The following is a 12,278-nucleotide window of genomic DNA, read 5'->3' as shown; positions in this document are numbered from 1 at the left end:
CGTCCAGCTTTTCTAAATAGTCCCTAACCGCCTCTATCTCCACAGAGGGCTGGCCATCTCTTCCGCATTTTGTGATGCCCAGCGCAGCAGTCTGGGAGCTGACCTTGTTAGTGAAAACAGAGGCAAAAAAAGCATTGAGTACATTAGCTTTTTCCACATCCTCTGTCACTAGGTTGCCTCCCTCATTCAGTAAGGGGCCCACACATTCCTTGGCTTTCTTCTTGTTGCCAACATACCTGAAGAAACCCTTCTTGTTACTCTTGACATCTCTGGCTAGCTGCAGCTCCAGGTGCGATTTGGCCCTCCTGATAACATTCCTACATGCCCGAGCAATATTTTTATACTCTTCCCTGGTCATATGTCCAACCTTCCACTTCTTGTAAGCTTCTTTTTTATGTTTAAGATCCGCTAGGATTTCACCATTAAGCCAAGTTGGTCGCCTGCCATATTTACTATTCTTTCGACTCATCGGGATGGTTTGTCCCTGTAACCTCAACAGGGATTCCTTGAAATACAGCCAGCTCTCCTGGACTCCTTTCCCCTTCAAGTTAGTCCCCCAGGGGATCCTGGCCATCCGTTCCCTGAGGGAGTCGAAGTCTGCTTTCCTGAAGTCCAGGGTCCGTATCCTGCTGCTTACCTTTGTTCCCTGCGTCAGGATCCTGAACTCAACCAACTCATGGTCACTGCCTCCCAGATTCCCATCCACTTTTGCTTCCCCCACTAATTCTACCCGGTTTGTGAGCAGCAGGTCAAGAAAAGCACCCCCCCTAGTTGGCTCCTCTAGCACTTGCGCCAGGAAATTGTCCCCTACGCTTTCCAAAAACTTCCTGGATTGTCTATGCACCGCTGTATTGCTCTCCCAGCAGATATCAGGAAAATTAAAGTCACCCATGAGAATCAGGGCATGCGATCTAGTAGCTTCCGTGAGCTGCCGGAAGAAAGCCTCATCCACCTCATCCCCCTGGTCCGGTGGTCTATAGCAGACTCCCACCACTACATCACTCTTGTTGCACACACTTCTAAACTTAATCCAGAGACACTCAGGTTTTTCTGCAGTTTCGTACCGGAGCTCTGAGCAGTCATACTGCTCCCTTACATACAGTGCTACTCCCCCACCTTTTCTGCCCTGCCTGTCCTTCCTGAACAGTTTATAACCATCCATGACAGTACTCCAGTCATATGAGTTATCCCACCAAGTCTCTGTTATTCCGATCACGTCATAGTTCCTTGACATCACCAGGACCTCCAGTTCTCCCTGCTTGTTTCCAAGGCTTTGTGCATTTGTATATAAGCACTTGAGATAACCTGTTGATCGCCCCTCATTGCCAGTATGAGGCAGGAGCCCTCCCCTCACAGACATTCCTGCCTGTGCTTCCTCCCGGTATCCCGCTTTCCCACTTACCTCAGGGCTTTGGTCTCCTTCCCCCGGTGAACCTAGTTTAAAGCCCTCCTCACTAGGTTAGCCAGCCTGCTGGCAAAGATGCTCTTCCCTGGATGGCCCTGGTCTAACTCGTAGCCATGGTTCCAAATGCCAGGCAATACAACTGTGCATCATTTCTTCTGCCCATTGATCCGATACAGAAGAAAGGAGAACCTGTTCATGTTTTCAACAGCCAGGAGGAAGGCTGGGGGTCTCCAGTTATGGAAAAGATAGTGTCTGAGGGAGAATCAGCCCTCCTATGCATGGGGAAGACACTGATTCTGATTAGTTGCCTCTTCCTCATGCTAGATCCTACTGAGGGCCGACTCACCTGGGGCTTAACATTCACCGTCTCCACTGCGTTATCATTTAGCCACTTCGCATCAACTTCCACGTCAAAGTGGCCGATGTTACATACAATGGAATCGTCCTTCATCTGCTCGAAGTGTCTGCAACGAGAAACCAGGCGCTGTCACAGAGCAGGGCATCGGAGGGTGATGTTCCACTCCACCCGTGCTGGCTGGCAGCACAGCATCATGCAGGGAGAAAGAGGGAACACAAGGTGAATCCTGAGAAAATGGGCTGGCGGCATCCTGTGGGGACCCAGAGTGTAACCTTGAAAGAGGTTTGGGTGGGGGAGTCACCTCATCAACCACCCCTCGTTAATTTCACCTTACGATGTCAATATTCACAGGCACAAGAGCAGCAAGAGGGCAGTGGGACTGCTCCGGATGGAGAGACTTCAAGCTGGGCCTTGTGGGAGGGGCCAACAGGGTATTTGTCAGGCACGACAGGGGCGATGAGCTTGTTTCATTCCTGCCCCATTAGCTCACAAATGGAATCTCTCTCCCGAGAGCCATGGCAAGATCCTGCAACAGGCAGAACGTTCCCCATGGCCATCACTATAGCAACATCTTCGAATCGCAAACCTTCAACAGAATCAGTCATGTCTCTCCTAATGTTGGGGGCAAGAGTAGCAGCAAGAGTAAGACGCAAGCCAGAGATTCTGGCCCAGCTTCCTCCCGCAGCTCTGCCTGTGTGCCTCAGTCTTGACGTACATACCCCCCCACATTACTCTGGTCCTGGATTCCCCCTCCGCCCAACATCTCTGCCAGTGTCCCTCACCACCAACCCCAGCACGCCCTGCTATTCCATTCCAGTGTTCCCTACGGCTCCACCAATGCCCCTCACCCCAGATCACAGCACCCCTCTACTCCTCTTGCCTTGCGCCCCCAAACAAACCATGACTGGGATGTACAAAAATCTCCACTGGAGACTGAAATCCTGACCACCTGTGAACAACACCCAACCCCGCAGAGCTGAACAGCCAGCCACTGTGCTGCCGAGCAGAGTCATGTCCATATCTGAACACCAGTCAGTTTCCATTCAGCCAGGGAATGGACAGTACCTGCCCTGCACGATATCACTGCATCCAGTGGTGGTGACAAAAATGTTCCCTTCTTTGCAAGCCTCTTCCATGGTCGTAACCTCATAACCTGAAGGTCAAAAGAAAATGGTCACTCTCTGTCCTGGCAAGAGCCTCCTCTCCCAGCCAACGCCGGCACATGAAGGTAAGAAGCCCAGTTCTGATACTAAACAGGAACTCCAGCACAAGAGGTTATCATCCCCCACCTGTTACTTCTTCATCCTGAGTGTCCATGCAATGCAATTATTGACATAATACCACATTCTCAAAGGAAGATGCATCTGCAATATTTGCAGGCTCCACGTCTGAGGGAGCACAAAGCCCTACGTGTGTGTGCGTGGACTCATGCACAGAAGTGGGGTGAATGTGGAACAGCCAGGGGGTCCAGGGATCATTGAGTCTGATTTGCTTCCTTGTCACTCTATGAAGCAGGGGCTTCACCTTCCTTAAACAGCCTAGAGCATAATGGAGGTGAATGCTTGGTATTCTCAAGCAGAGAGAGTCCCTTAAAGTCTTAACCCAGGATGGAGGTTAGAGCTGTCTGAGCAGAAGGAGCCCACTCAACACCTGTTCAGAAACTGGGCTACAGCACCATGAAACACAGAGGGCCTAACCCAAATGTTTCAACTATGGTGCAACCTCAAATCCAGGTAGCTATTTGGAGAGGAGAACATCAAGCATCCCAACAGGAGCATGTAGTTTAACTCATTAATGACTCCTCTCCCAACAATCAGAAGGGAACAGACCATTATGGACACCATCACACTAGAGGAGTTGCCTCTGTCAGAGGACTAGGGCTATTCATCCTCCTAGTGACTATTGGCCAAACATCACTTAGTACTCTACAACAGACTACAGAACCCAGAAATGGGTGCACCAAGTTCCGAATCCCCTACCCCAACAATCCGCAGTTGCTCACCTTCCATGGCTGCCTGCAGCGCGTTGATTGGATCAATTTCCGTGATGATGACTCTGGCTCCAAAGTTTCTCAAGGCTTGAGCACAACCTTTGCCAACATCACCGTAGCCTGCCACAACGGCCACTTTCCCAGCAATCATGACATCCGTGGCACGTTTAATGCCATCTATAAGGGACTCTCGGCAACCATAAAGATTATCAAATTTACTCTGGGGAGGAAAGCAGCTGTTTCAGAAGAGCTGAAGCAAACGCTAGGAGACACACATGCTTCCTATTTACAGAGAAGCTAGACAAACTTAGCAAATACCATGAGGCTGATAGTCAGCTAACTGCCTTTAACCACATCAGTGCAACTGAATATGGGTTTGCTTGAATTCCTTTCGCTGGCTTTTGAACCCGGCCCAGATGGCTATAGCAGACATCTGCTGTCAGAACCCTCCTCATCCAGGAGTACTCTAATAAGAGGCATTTCATGTGTGTATTGCGCCTGTTGGCTAGTTCTTGGGCTCCTGAGAACAGCCTCCCTGGGATTACTAAAAGTGACGACAACAGAATAAAGCATGGGAGCTTGTCGCATACAGGGGCATGGATAGCAAGAGGCGTCTCTCATATGTATACAGCAGGGAGCTGTTGTTCACTCAGATTCCATGTTAAACATTTGCTACAGAAGCCTACAGGCTGTTCCAAATGTCAAGGTGGGACACTGAACAGGTAGCTGTAACAAGACAGTTAGCATCAGGGGTGCTGGAACAATTTTTATAGTGGAGGTGCTGAGAGCCCTTGAACCAAACTGTAAAGCCTGTACTATAATGGAAACCACTTCAAGCCAGGGGGTGCTGCAGCCCGCCACCTGTAGTTCCAGCACCTATGGTTAACATGCATGCAGATACTTATAACTCTGCTATCTTTGCAGCAGCATCTTTAAGGAACGCGCGTGTTTGCTCTAGAAGTGACAAGCAGCCAACTGCCTGCGTGCATAACTCCAGGATTCCAAGCCACCAGGTCCCAAAGCACATTCCAGACGCTGCTCCCACACCATCTGCAATGAGCTGAAGTTCCACAGAGTCACCTCAGAGGATACTCAGCCAAGGACAATCAGAGTAAAACTGCTACAAGGTACCATGCAGTCAAAGCAAGGAACCCTGGATTTCATTTATCTCACTCCTGCCTTACAAATCAGTGACACGGGTATCTTGGCTGTGAGCAGCCCAACCCTTAATTTAAAACTCAGCTTAGAAACAGAAGCCAAACATAGTGTCATTTCATGTTTTTATCCTCCTGAGCCTAGTGGGCATTTCTTGCTGAAGTGTCTTTCCCTCTTTATGCTCTTTACCTTTTCCTCCCCACTCTGTGGTTCTGTTTTGACAGGGAAGATGTGAAACTCAATCTGGGCCCTAGATCTCAGTTTGAGAAATTACAGGATGCCAGGAAAGACTCTGGCTGCCCAAGTTTTGCTTTTCTTTACAGGACATGAATAACAAGATCACAGACGAGAAGACAGAGCCAATGAAAACAAGATGACTCCAGTCTCCAAGCCTGTCCTCAAAATGCAGTGGTAAGGTTGAATGGCTAGAACCACCCAAAAGAGGAGATGCATTTTTTTACAACTGAATACACACCTCTAGCCTGGCCCCTTCACGTGTGCACATCACTTGAGGGATCACGAACTGTGTACCAAATACTGCACTATTATAGTGCCTTCTGTCACCTTAGATCTCAACTTACCTTCAACATACAAACTCTGATCTCAATTTAACGTATAGGGATTATAAACCACAGGGAACAGACCTGACATTGTACATTTGGGAGCACAGAACAGATGGCTGTTAGTGGAATAAAATCAAGAGATAAATCTAAAGAAGCGTAGCATTTTAGGATGGGAACTATCTTGCTGCCCTAGATATGGCCGACACTACCAGCTACTCACTACATAAGAGGAACATTATGCTGAAAGGCAAATGCCACGTTTCAGTCCTATTCCAGACAAAAATAAAACTAAGTGAAAGTTAAGGACTGTCTGCAACTTACTGCTGCAAGATGTTCCTACTCAGAATGTTACAGTTAATAGCTGTGAACAAAAGGCGTGGAACTGAGCAATTCAGATGACTAACCCACTATGGCAGAGTGTGGCTCTCTGTCTCCCTCTCGTAGCTTCTCACAGCGAGCTAGGGATGTAAATATTGTTTAAAAATGTTAACCGGTTAAAAGATTAACGTTATATCGTTTATCCGGTTAACCGCTGGGGCTGGAGTCGCTCCGGCCAATCCTTCGTGGTCACCAAGCTGATGGAGGCTGTTCTTCAGTTGGGAGAGTGAAGAGAAAGTGGGCCAAGTAATAGTTAAGGGAAGAGGGAACTAATGCCCCATAAGACAGCAAGTTAAGGTCCCAGTTCAGCCACCTTAGAGGGCAGCAATACAGTCTGGACAATGGGACAATAAACTCCCTAGGGGAACCAAATCTATGTAGCTAGTACAAAAGCCTGTTCTTCAAACTCTCCTGTGCCCAATGAGAAGCTTCTCCCTTCCCAAGGGCAGAGGCACAGATGGGGACCCAGCGACACAACCCAACGGGTAGAGCAGTGCTGACATGCAGCGTGGCACTGGGCAGCGCCATTTCTCATGGACAAGCTACAAGTCAAAGATTCTCTGCCCTGCAAACACCCACATTGGGACAGAAAATCAGTAAGGGCAAGATTTTCAAAGGTATTCAGGTGCCTAATCCACATCACTCCTGATTTCAGTGGGAGTTCGACACCTAGGCGTTTTTGAAAGATGCCTACCTGCATCTTTAGGCACTTAAATACCTTTTGAAAAACTGGTCCCAAGTTCCCCGCCTCCCTCTAGAGCAGGGGCAGGCAAACTTTTTGGCCTGAGAGCCACATCAGGTTTCCAAAATTGTAGGGAGGGCGAGTTAGGGGAGGCTGTCCTCCCCATACAGCCAGGTGTGGCCCAGCCCCCACGGCTTCTTGCCCCCTGACGGCCCCCGCAAGACTCCTGCCCCATCCAGCACCCCCTGTCCCCTGACTGCCCCTGGACCCCCCACCGCCCCATCCCACCCCTCCTCTCATTCCTGACTGCCCCCCCGGGAACCCCTGCCCCATCCAACCACCCCTTCTCCCTGTCCCCTGACTGCCCCCAGAACCCCTGCCCCTGACTGCCCCCTGCCGCCCCATCCAACTCCCACTCCTTCCTGACTGCCCCCGGGACCCCTGCCCCCACTCAACCCCCGTTTCCCGCCCTCTGACCGCCCCGACCCCTATCCACAACCCCCGCCCCCTGACCACCCCCTCGAACTCTCCTACCCTCTCTCCAGCCCTCCCTGCCCCGTTACCGCACTGCCTGGAGCACCGGTGGCTGGCAACGCTACAACCACACCCCGCGTGGCACAGGGCACCGGGTCAGGCCGAGCTCTGCAGCTGCGCTGCCGCCCAGGGCATCGCGCCGGCGGTGCAGTGAGCTGAGGCTGCGGGGGAGAGGAGACAGCAGGGGAGGGCCCGGGGGCTAGCCTCCCGGGCCAGGAGCTCAGGGGCCGGGCAGGAGGGTCCCGCGGGCCATAGTTTAGAGCGGAGGCGGGCAGAGTCACCGCCACAATTCAGCAAGAAGCAAAGCAACACGCACTCACCCCCTGCCCCCCAACCCAACGTCACTTCCAGGAATGGCAGGACAGCTCAACTCCCTTGCCCAACCCTGAGCTTGGGCAAGGGACTCTCCTTTGAGAGGCCTGTGGCAGTAGGCAGGAGAGAGACAGCAAGGTGGTCTAGTGGAGCTGGCACTGGACTGGGAGTAGGAAGACCTGGGTTTTAACCTGAGCTCCTCCACTGTCCTACGGTGACACCTTAGGTAAGTCTCTTGACTTCCACGTCTCTGTTTTCCCTCCCGCCCTTTATCCGTCCTGTCTGTTTAGACCAGTGGTTCTCAACCTGTTTACGACTGTGGGCCGCATATGTAGCTCTGTGTTACGTGAGCCACATCCACAATATATATATATACACACACTACCTGTATGGCCCTAAGGATGTCACATGGGCCGCAAGCAGCCCGCGGGCTAAGAACCACTGGTTTAGACTGTAAGCTCTTCAGGGCAAGGATGGTCTCTCACTGTGGGTTGGCACAAGGACTAGCATAATGGAGCCCTGATCGCCACTGACAACTTTGCGTGCTGCTGTAACACAAATAAATAAGGGGGAATGTGAATGCTTGGACACAGGCAAGACACTGGTGATTTATTCTACATCGCAATTCTTTTGAAGTTGCAAAAAAACACAGAAAAGTTCATTAAGATGCCACACTGCATTAACTCCTTCCACAGCCTCAGCCCACCCACTCCGTGTCAAGATTAATGAGCCACCAGGCCTGAGAACAATCAGCCCCATTCCGCAAGCAGTCTAGCGTAGCACACACACGCCCGGATGCAGTGCAAAGCAGCAGCCTGCGTGGCACTAGCAGATTGCATATCAATGGAACAGGGGGGGGGGAGAAGAGCAGCAGAGCGCTGGCTGCGTTACCTTGGTGACAGAATCATTGACGTTGATGGCTGGCACTTTCAGGCTCCCACTGGCTTTCATCTTATACAGGTTGTGAACCCCGGTAGTCGTCTCCTCCGAGATGCCTTTAATTCCTGCAGGTGAGACCAGAAAAGACATGTTGCAAACGGAAATGTCCAGACTCTGTGGTGGGGCCCAGAGTAGCCTCTGGAAGAATTGTGCTAGTGGGGAGGGGTAAGAGACAAGAACCCCTCTCATATGGGACTGTTTGGGTCTTTAAAGTACAGATTTACATCCCTGTGTTTACCAGATCCTCTCCCAGTGTAAACAGACTAAGTACGGTCTTCAGGGGGCAGCAGTACTTTCAGCACATAAAGAAGTTACCAAGAAAATAGCTTGAGAAAGTCACAGCTCCCCCAAAATAACTTTGCAGATGGCAGCCAGGGATCTTAAGCAGCTGCAGAAGCATTAATGACTTCAGTCTCAACCCCCCTCTGAAGGCATTATCCCCTGTTTACAGATACAGAAACGGAGACGCAGCAATTACATGACTTACCCAAGGCATCAGAGAGGTTGCGGCAGAGCAAAGAATAGAACCCAGTTTTCCAGCCTCCCAGTCCTGTGCTTCAACCACCAGACCAGGCTCCCCATTGCCAATATCATACATTTCATATAATTCATCCCACAGTATATTACAAACTCTGCACGCACAAATCCCTTTACCCACCACTGAAACGGAACCACCTCTGGGTTGGAACATGGCAGCTGTTTAACTTATCACAGCAACACTGGACCCTTTAAGACAGAAAGCGAAGAAGAGTACCATACCCAACTAAAACAGCAGACAGGAGTTTAGGGGAAAAGAAAAGGATTTCACATATTGGAGAGCCCTACGTTGTGAAAAAGGACTAACACATACATGAAGTATCAGGAGGAGCAAGTTAACTAGAAGCTGGTGGAAAATTTTCTATGGAAACTTTTTTCCAGCCAACAGATAAGTTTACAAGAAAAGAAACCAACCAACGACACCACCTTGCATTTAGCTATCTGAAACATTTTGAAACCTTTTTGCAAAGTTTCATTTATAAGGTGTCATAAAAACAGTTTCACAAAAACATTTCAAGTGAAAACTTTTTTGTTTCTTTAAAAGTTGCTTTGCAAAATAGTCTTTCCTGTTTTGGCCAGATCTACATTAACCTGACTGTCAGTATCCCAGGTGAGCTCCTAAGTACCTGGAATAATCGATAGCCTGCACTAAGAAAGCTGCTCAAGACACCTCCCCCTTTACAGTTGCCCCTGCCATCTCTCCAAACACAATTACCTCCATGTCTCTGGAGCCTCATCTTCCTGCAGTGGAGTTGGGGCAGATCAGTGGTGTAACGGAGACAGGCACTATGTACTGAAGGTACTTCTACACCATCACCATGGTATCTGAGCACCCTACAGGCTTCGTGTATTTATCCTCACAACACCCACGTGAGGTAGGGAAGTGCTATGATCCCCATTTGACAGACTGGGAACTGAGGACCAGAAAGACTAAGACTATGTCCACACTATGCAGCTTTTAGTGACATCGCTGTGCCACTAAAGGTGCGCAGGGTAGCCGTTGTCCGTCAGCAGGAGAGAGCTCTCCTGCCAGCAAAGTGCCATTCACACCGGCACTTCTCGTTGGCAAAACATGTGTCTTTCGGGGGGGTGGTGGTGGTGTTTTTTTTTTAAAAAACACTTCTGAATGACAAAAGTTTTGTCTTTCACTTGCCAGTGTAGACAAAGCCTAAGTGACTTGGCCAAGGTCACACAAGAAGTCTGGGGCAGAAAAGGGAACTGAACCCAGGTCTCGGGAGTCCCAGACTAGCTCCCAAACCACCCTTCCTTTTGGCCACCGAGTGGCCAATAATCTGATTCAGGACATGAGTGGCACTGTCAGCAGGCCCAGGTGATGAAAATGTAATATGGGTAGGTCTCCATGTTTGTCATGCAGGTCACAGAAGTCACGGATTCCGCAACTTGCCACGACCTCCGTGATTTCTGTGGAGGCCAGTGTGGCTGAGCCCAGGGCTACCCAAACAGCTGGTTCCGGGACAACTGCTCAGGTGGCCCTGGGGCCAGCCCCACCGGCCACTGTTGGAACAGCCCCGCAGCCAGCCGCTGCTGGAGTGACCCCAGGGCCAGTCACACTGTCCGCTGCTCAGGCAGCCCTGGGCACAGCTAGCCCCTTGGACCGTCAGAGCAGCAGTTCCTGGGCAGCCAGTGCAGCCACTTCCCCAGGCAGCCCCCAGCTGGTGCTACGGCTGCCCCCCCCACAGCAGCCCCTCCAGATGCCCTCCATCCCCAGCAGCAGCCCCCTTAAGATTTAGTCATGGGTATTTTTAGTATAAGTCATGGACAGGTCATGGGCCCGTGAATTTATTGTATCGCCCATGACCTGTCCATGACTTATACTAAAAATACCCATGACTATATCGTAGCCTTAACTGTGGGACAATAAGCAACAGCTTTATTTTGCTCCTTTACGTTTTCCATATGGGAGGGGACCAAAAACTGAAGTCTACAGGGCAACTGACACCTCATGCCCCCAAAAGACAGATTCTCCAGGTAACCTGTAACAGAGAAATACAGCAGTCAGGCCTTATGATTCCATCAGGATGGGCCTTGCATTGCTAGGTGGTAGCTCTCCATTCAGAGACCAGAGCAAAACTAGGCGGATTTCAGACTGGTGCTCTCTGAAGCTCAGGAAGCCATGCAGAGATGCTAATCCCACAAGCTCACCAGCCACCTGCACCTCCAGCCAAGAGAACGTTCACATGTAGCATTCACAGAAACGGCTTTAAAGAGCACAATTCTTGAGGGAATGAAGCCTGGAGTCAGATTGAGTTATTTTGAAAGGCTGAAGGATGGGACCTGTTTTCCTAGCTGAAGGTCACTCTGGGACAGAAATCTGGATTCACTTAACTCACTGGGATTAAATTTCAACACCTTGATCTCAAATTGCTCCCCGGGGCAGCAAACACCACATGTTTGCCTGCTGTGGGACCATGCTCAGGCTTTAGCAGTAAGAGGGTCATGCTGGCAAGGGCAGTCCAGAAAACATCTCAATTATATAGGAAAATAACCTGGCCCCTCTTAAGCAATTAAACAAACCATTGGCTGGCTGGCAAGAGGGATAGTCTCACGGTGCAACGCTCCTTTCCCAGGCAGCATTCTGACGGAGGTCGTATGGTCTTTGAGGTTTTTGTTGTCCCTCCTCCCCCATTTAGTGATTCATGGCCTATGTGCATCCCCGTTCCATGTGAATGTGACAAAGTCCTTCTGGGGGTGGGGAGGGTAACAATTGAACAGCAAGTCCACCCAAGCCTGCTGAGGAGAGGTCCTGGAGGGTAGTGGGAGCTGGAGAATGACCCCACCCTGTACTCACTCTCAGACAACAGCTCCCGTGTCCTAGGGGCTGGCCTTGGCTTCCCACTCCAGTCATACAGGGGCACAGCACAGCTCAGATTTGGCCTGGCTACCCCACCATCATGACGACGGAGGGGCAGCCAGTCCAAACCCAAGAAGCACCGTGACCCGGCAGATCAGGGATTTGTTGTTTTATTTTGGTGGGTTTTTTTAGCACAGGGATCTACCCAGCACCAGTCAGGTCCTTGTGCCCCTCAGATACCCTCCTCATAGACCACTGTTTGAAAACTCTGCTCAACTTGACTGAGCAGGGGCCTGGGAATCAGGAACACCCAGGTTCAAACTTGTTTCGTCACCAATTCAGTGGCCATGCTCTAAACACCTAACCTCAGTTTTCACCTGTGCAAAGAAGAAGACATGCCTCATAGTGATGTTTCTAAGGACTGGTGCAAAGTCTTGGATGGTGATTTGAAGGGATAAAGTGCTATGCAAATGCTAAATATTCCAACACATCCTTAACACATGATTCAAATCAATGAATAGGTCACTACTCAGGTTTCCTCAGTAGAAATAACAGTTCACATGTGCCAGAACCAGAGTGGCCTTTTCTTTCCCTACAGACTTTAGCTATTTCA

General features: G+C 50.3%; 1 protein-coding gene across 1 annotated transcript in view; it reads right to left on the bottom strand.

Moving 5' to 3' along the window:
* Positions 1-12,278, bottom strand: part of AHCY (adenosylhomocysteinase) — a 58,615-nt gene that overhangs the window by 23,457 nt on the left and 22,880 nt on the right. The window contains exons 5-8 of the mRNA XM_073309886.2: positions 8,269-8,381; positions 3,766-3,973; positions 2,829-2,916; positions 1,752-1,869 (exon numbers count right to left, since the gene is read on the bottom strand). Of these exons, the coding sequence (XP_073165987.1) occupies positions 1,752-1,869; positions 2,829-2,916; positions 3,766-3,973; positions 8,269-8,381 (527 nt within the window). The remainder of the gene's footprint in view (positions 1-1,751; positions 1,870-2,828; positions 2,917-3,765; positions 3,974-8,268; positions 8,382-12,278) is intronic.

The sequence above is a fragment of the Lepidochelys kempii genome, chromosome 13, assembly GCF_965140285.1.
Source record: "Lepidochelys kempii isolate rLepKem1 chromosome 13, rLepKem1.hap1, whole genome shotgun sequence".
NCBI classification, from domain to species: Eukaryota; Metazoa; Chordata; order Testudines; family Cheloniidae; genus Lepidochelys; species Lepidochelys kempii.
Note: the sequence above shows the minus strand (reverse complement) of the source record. Positions and strands in the feature narration are given on the sequence as shown.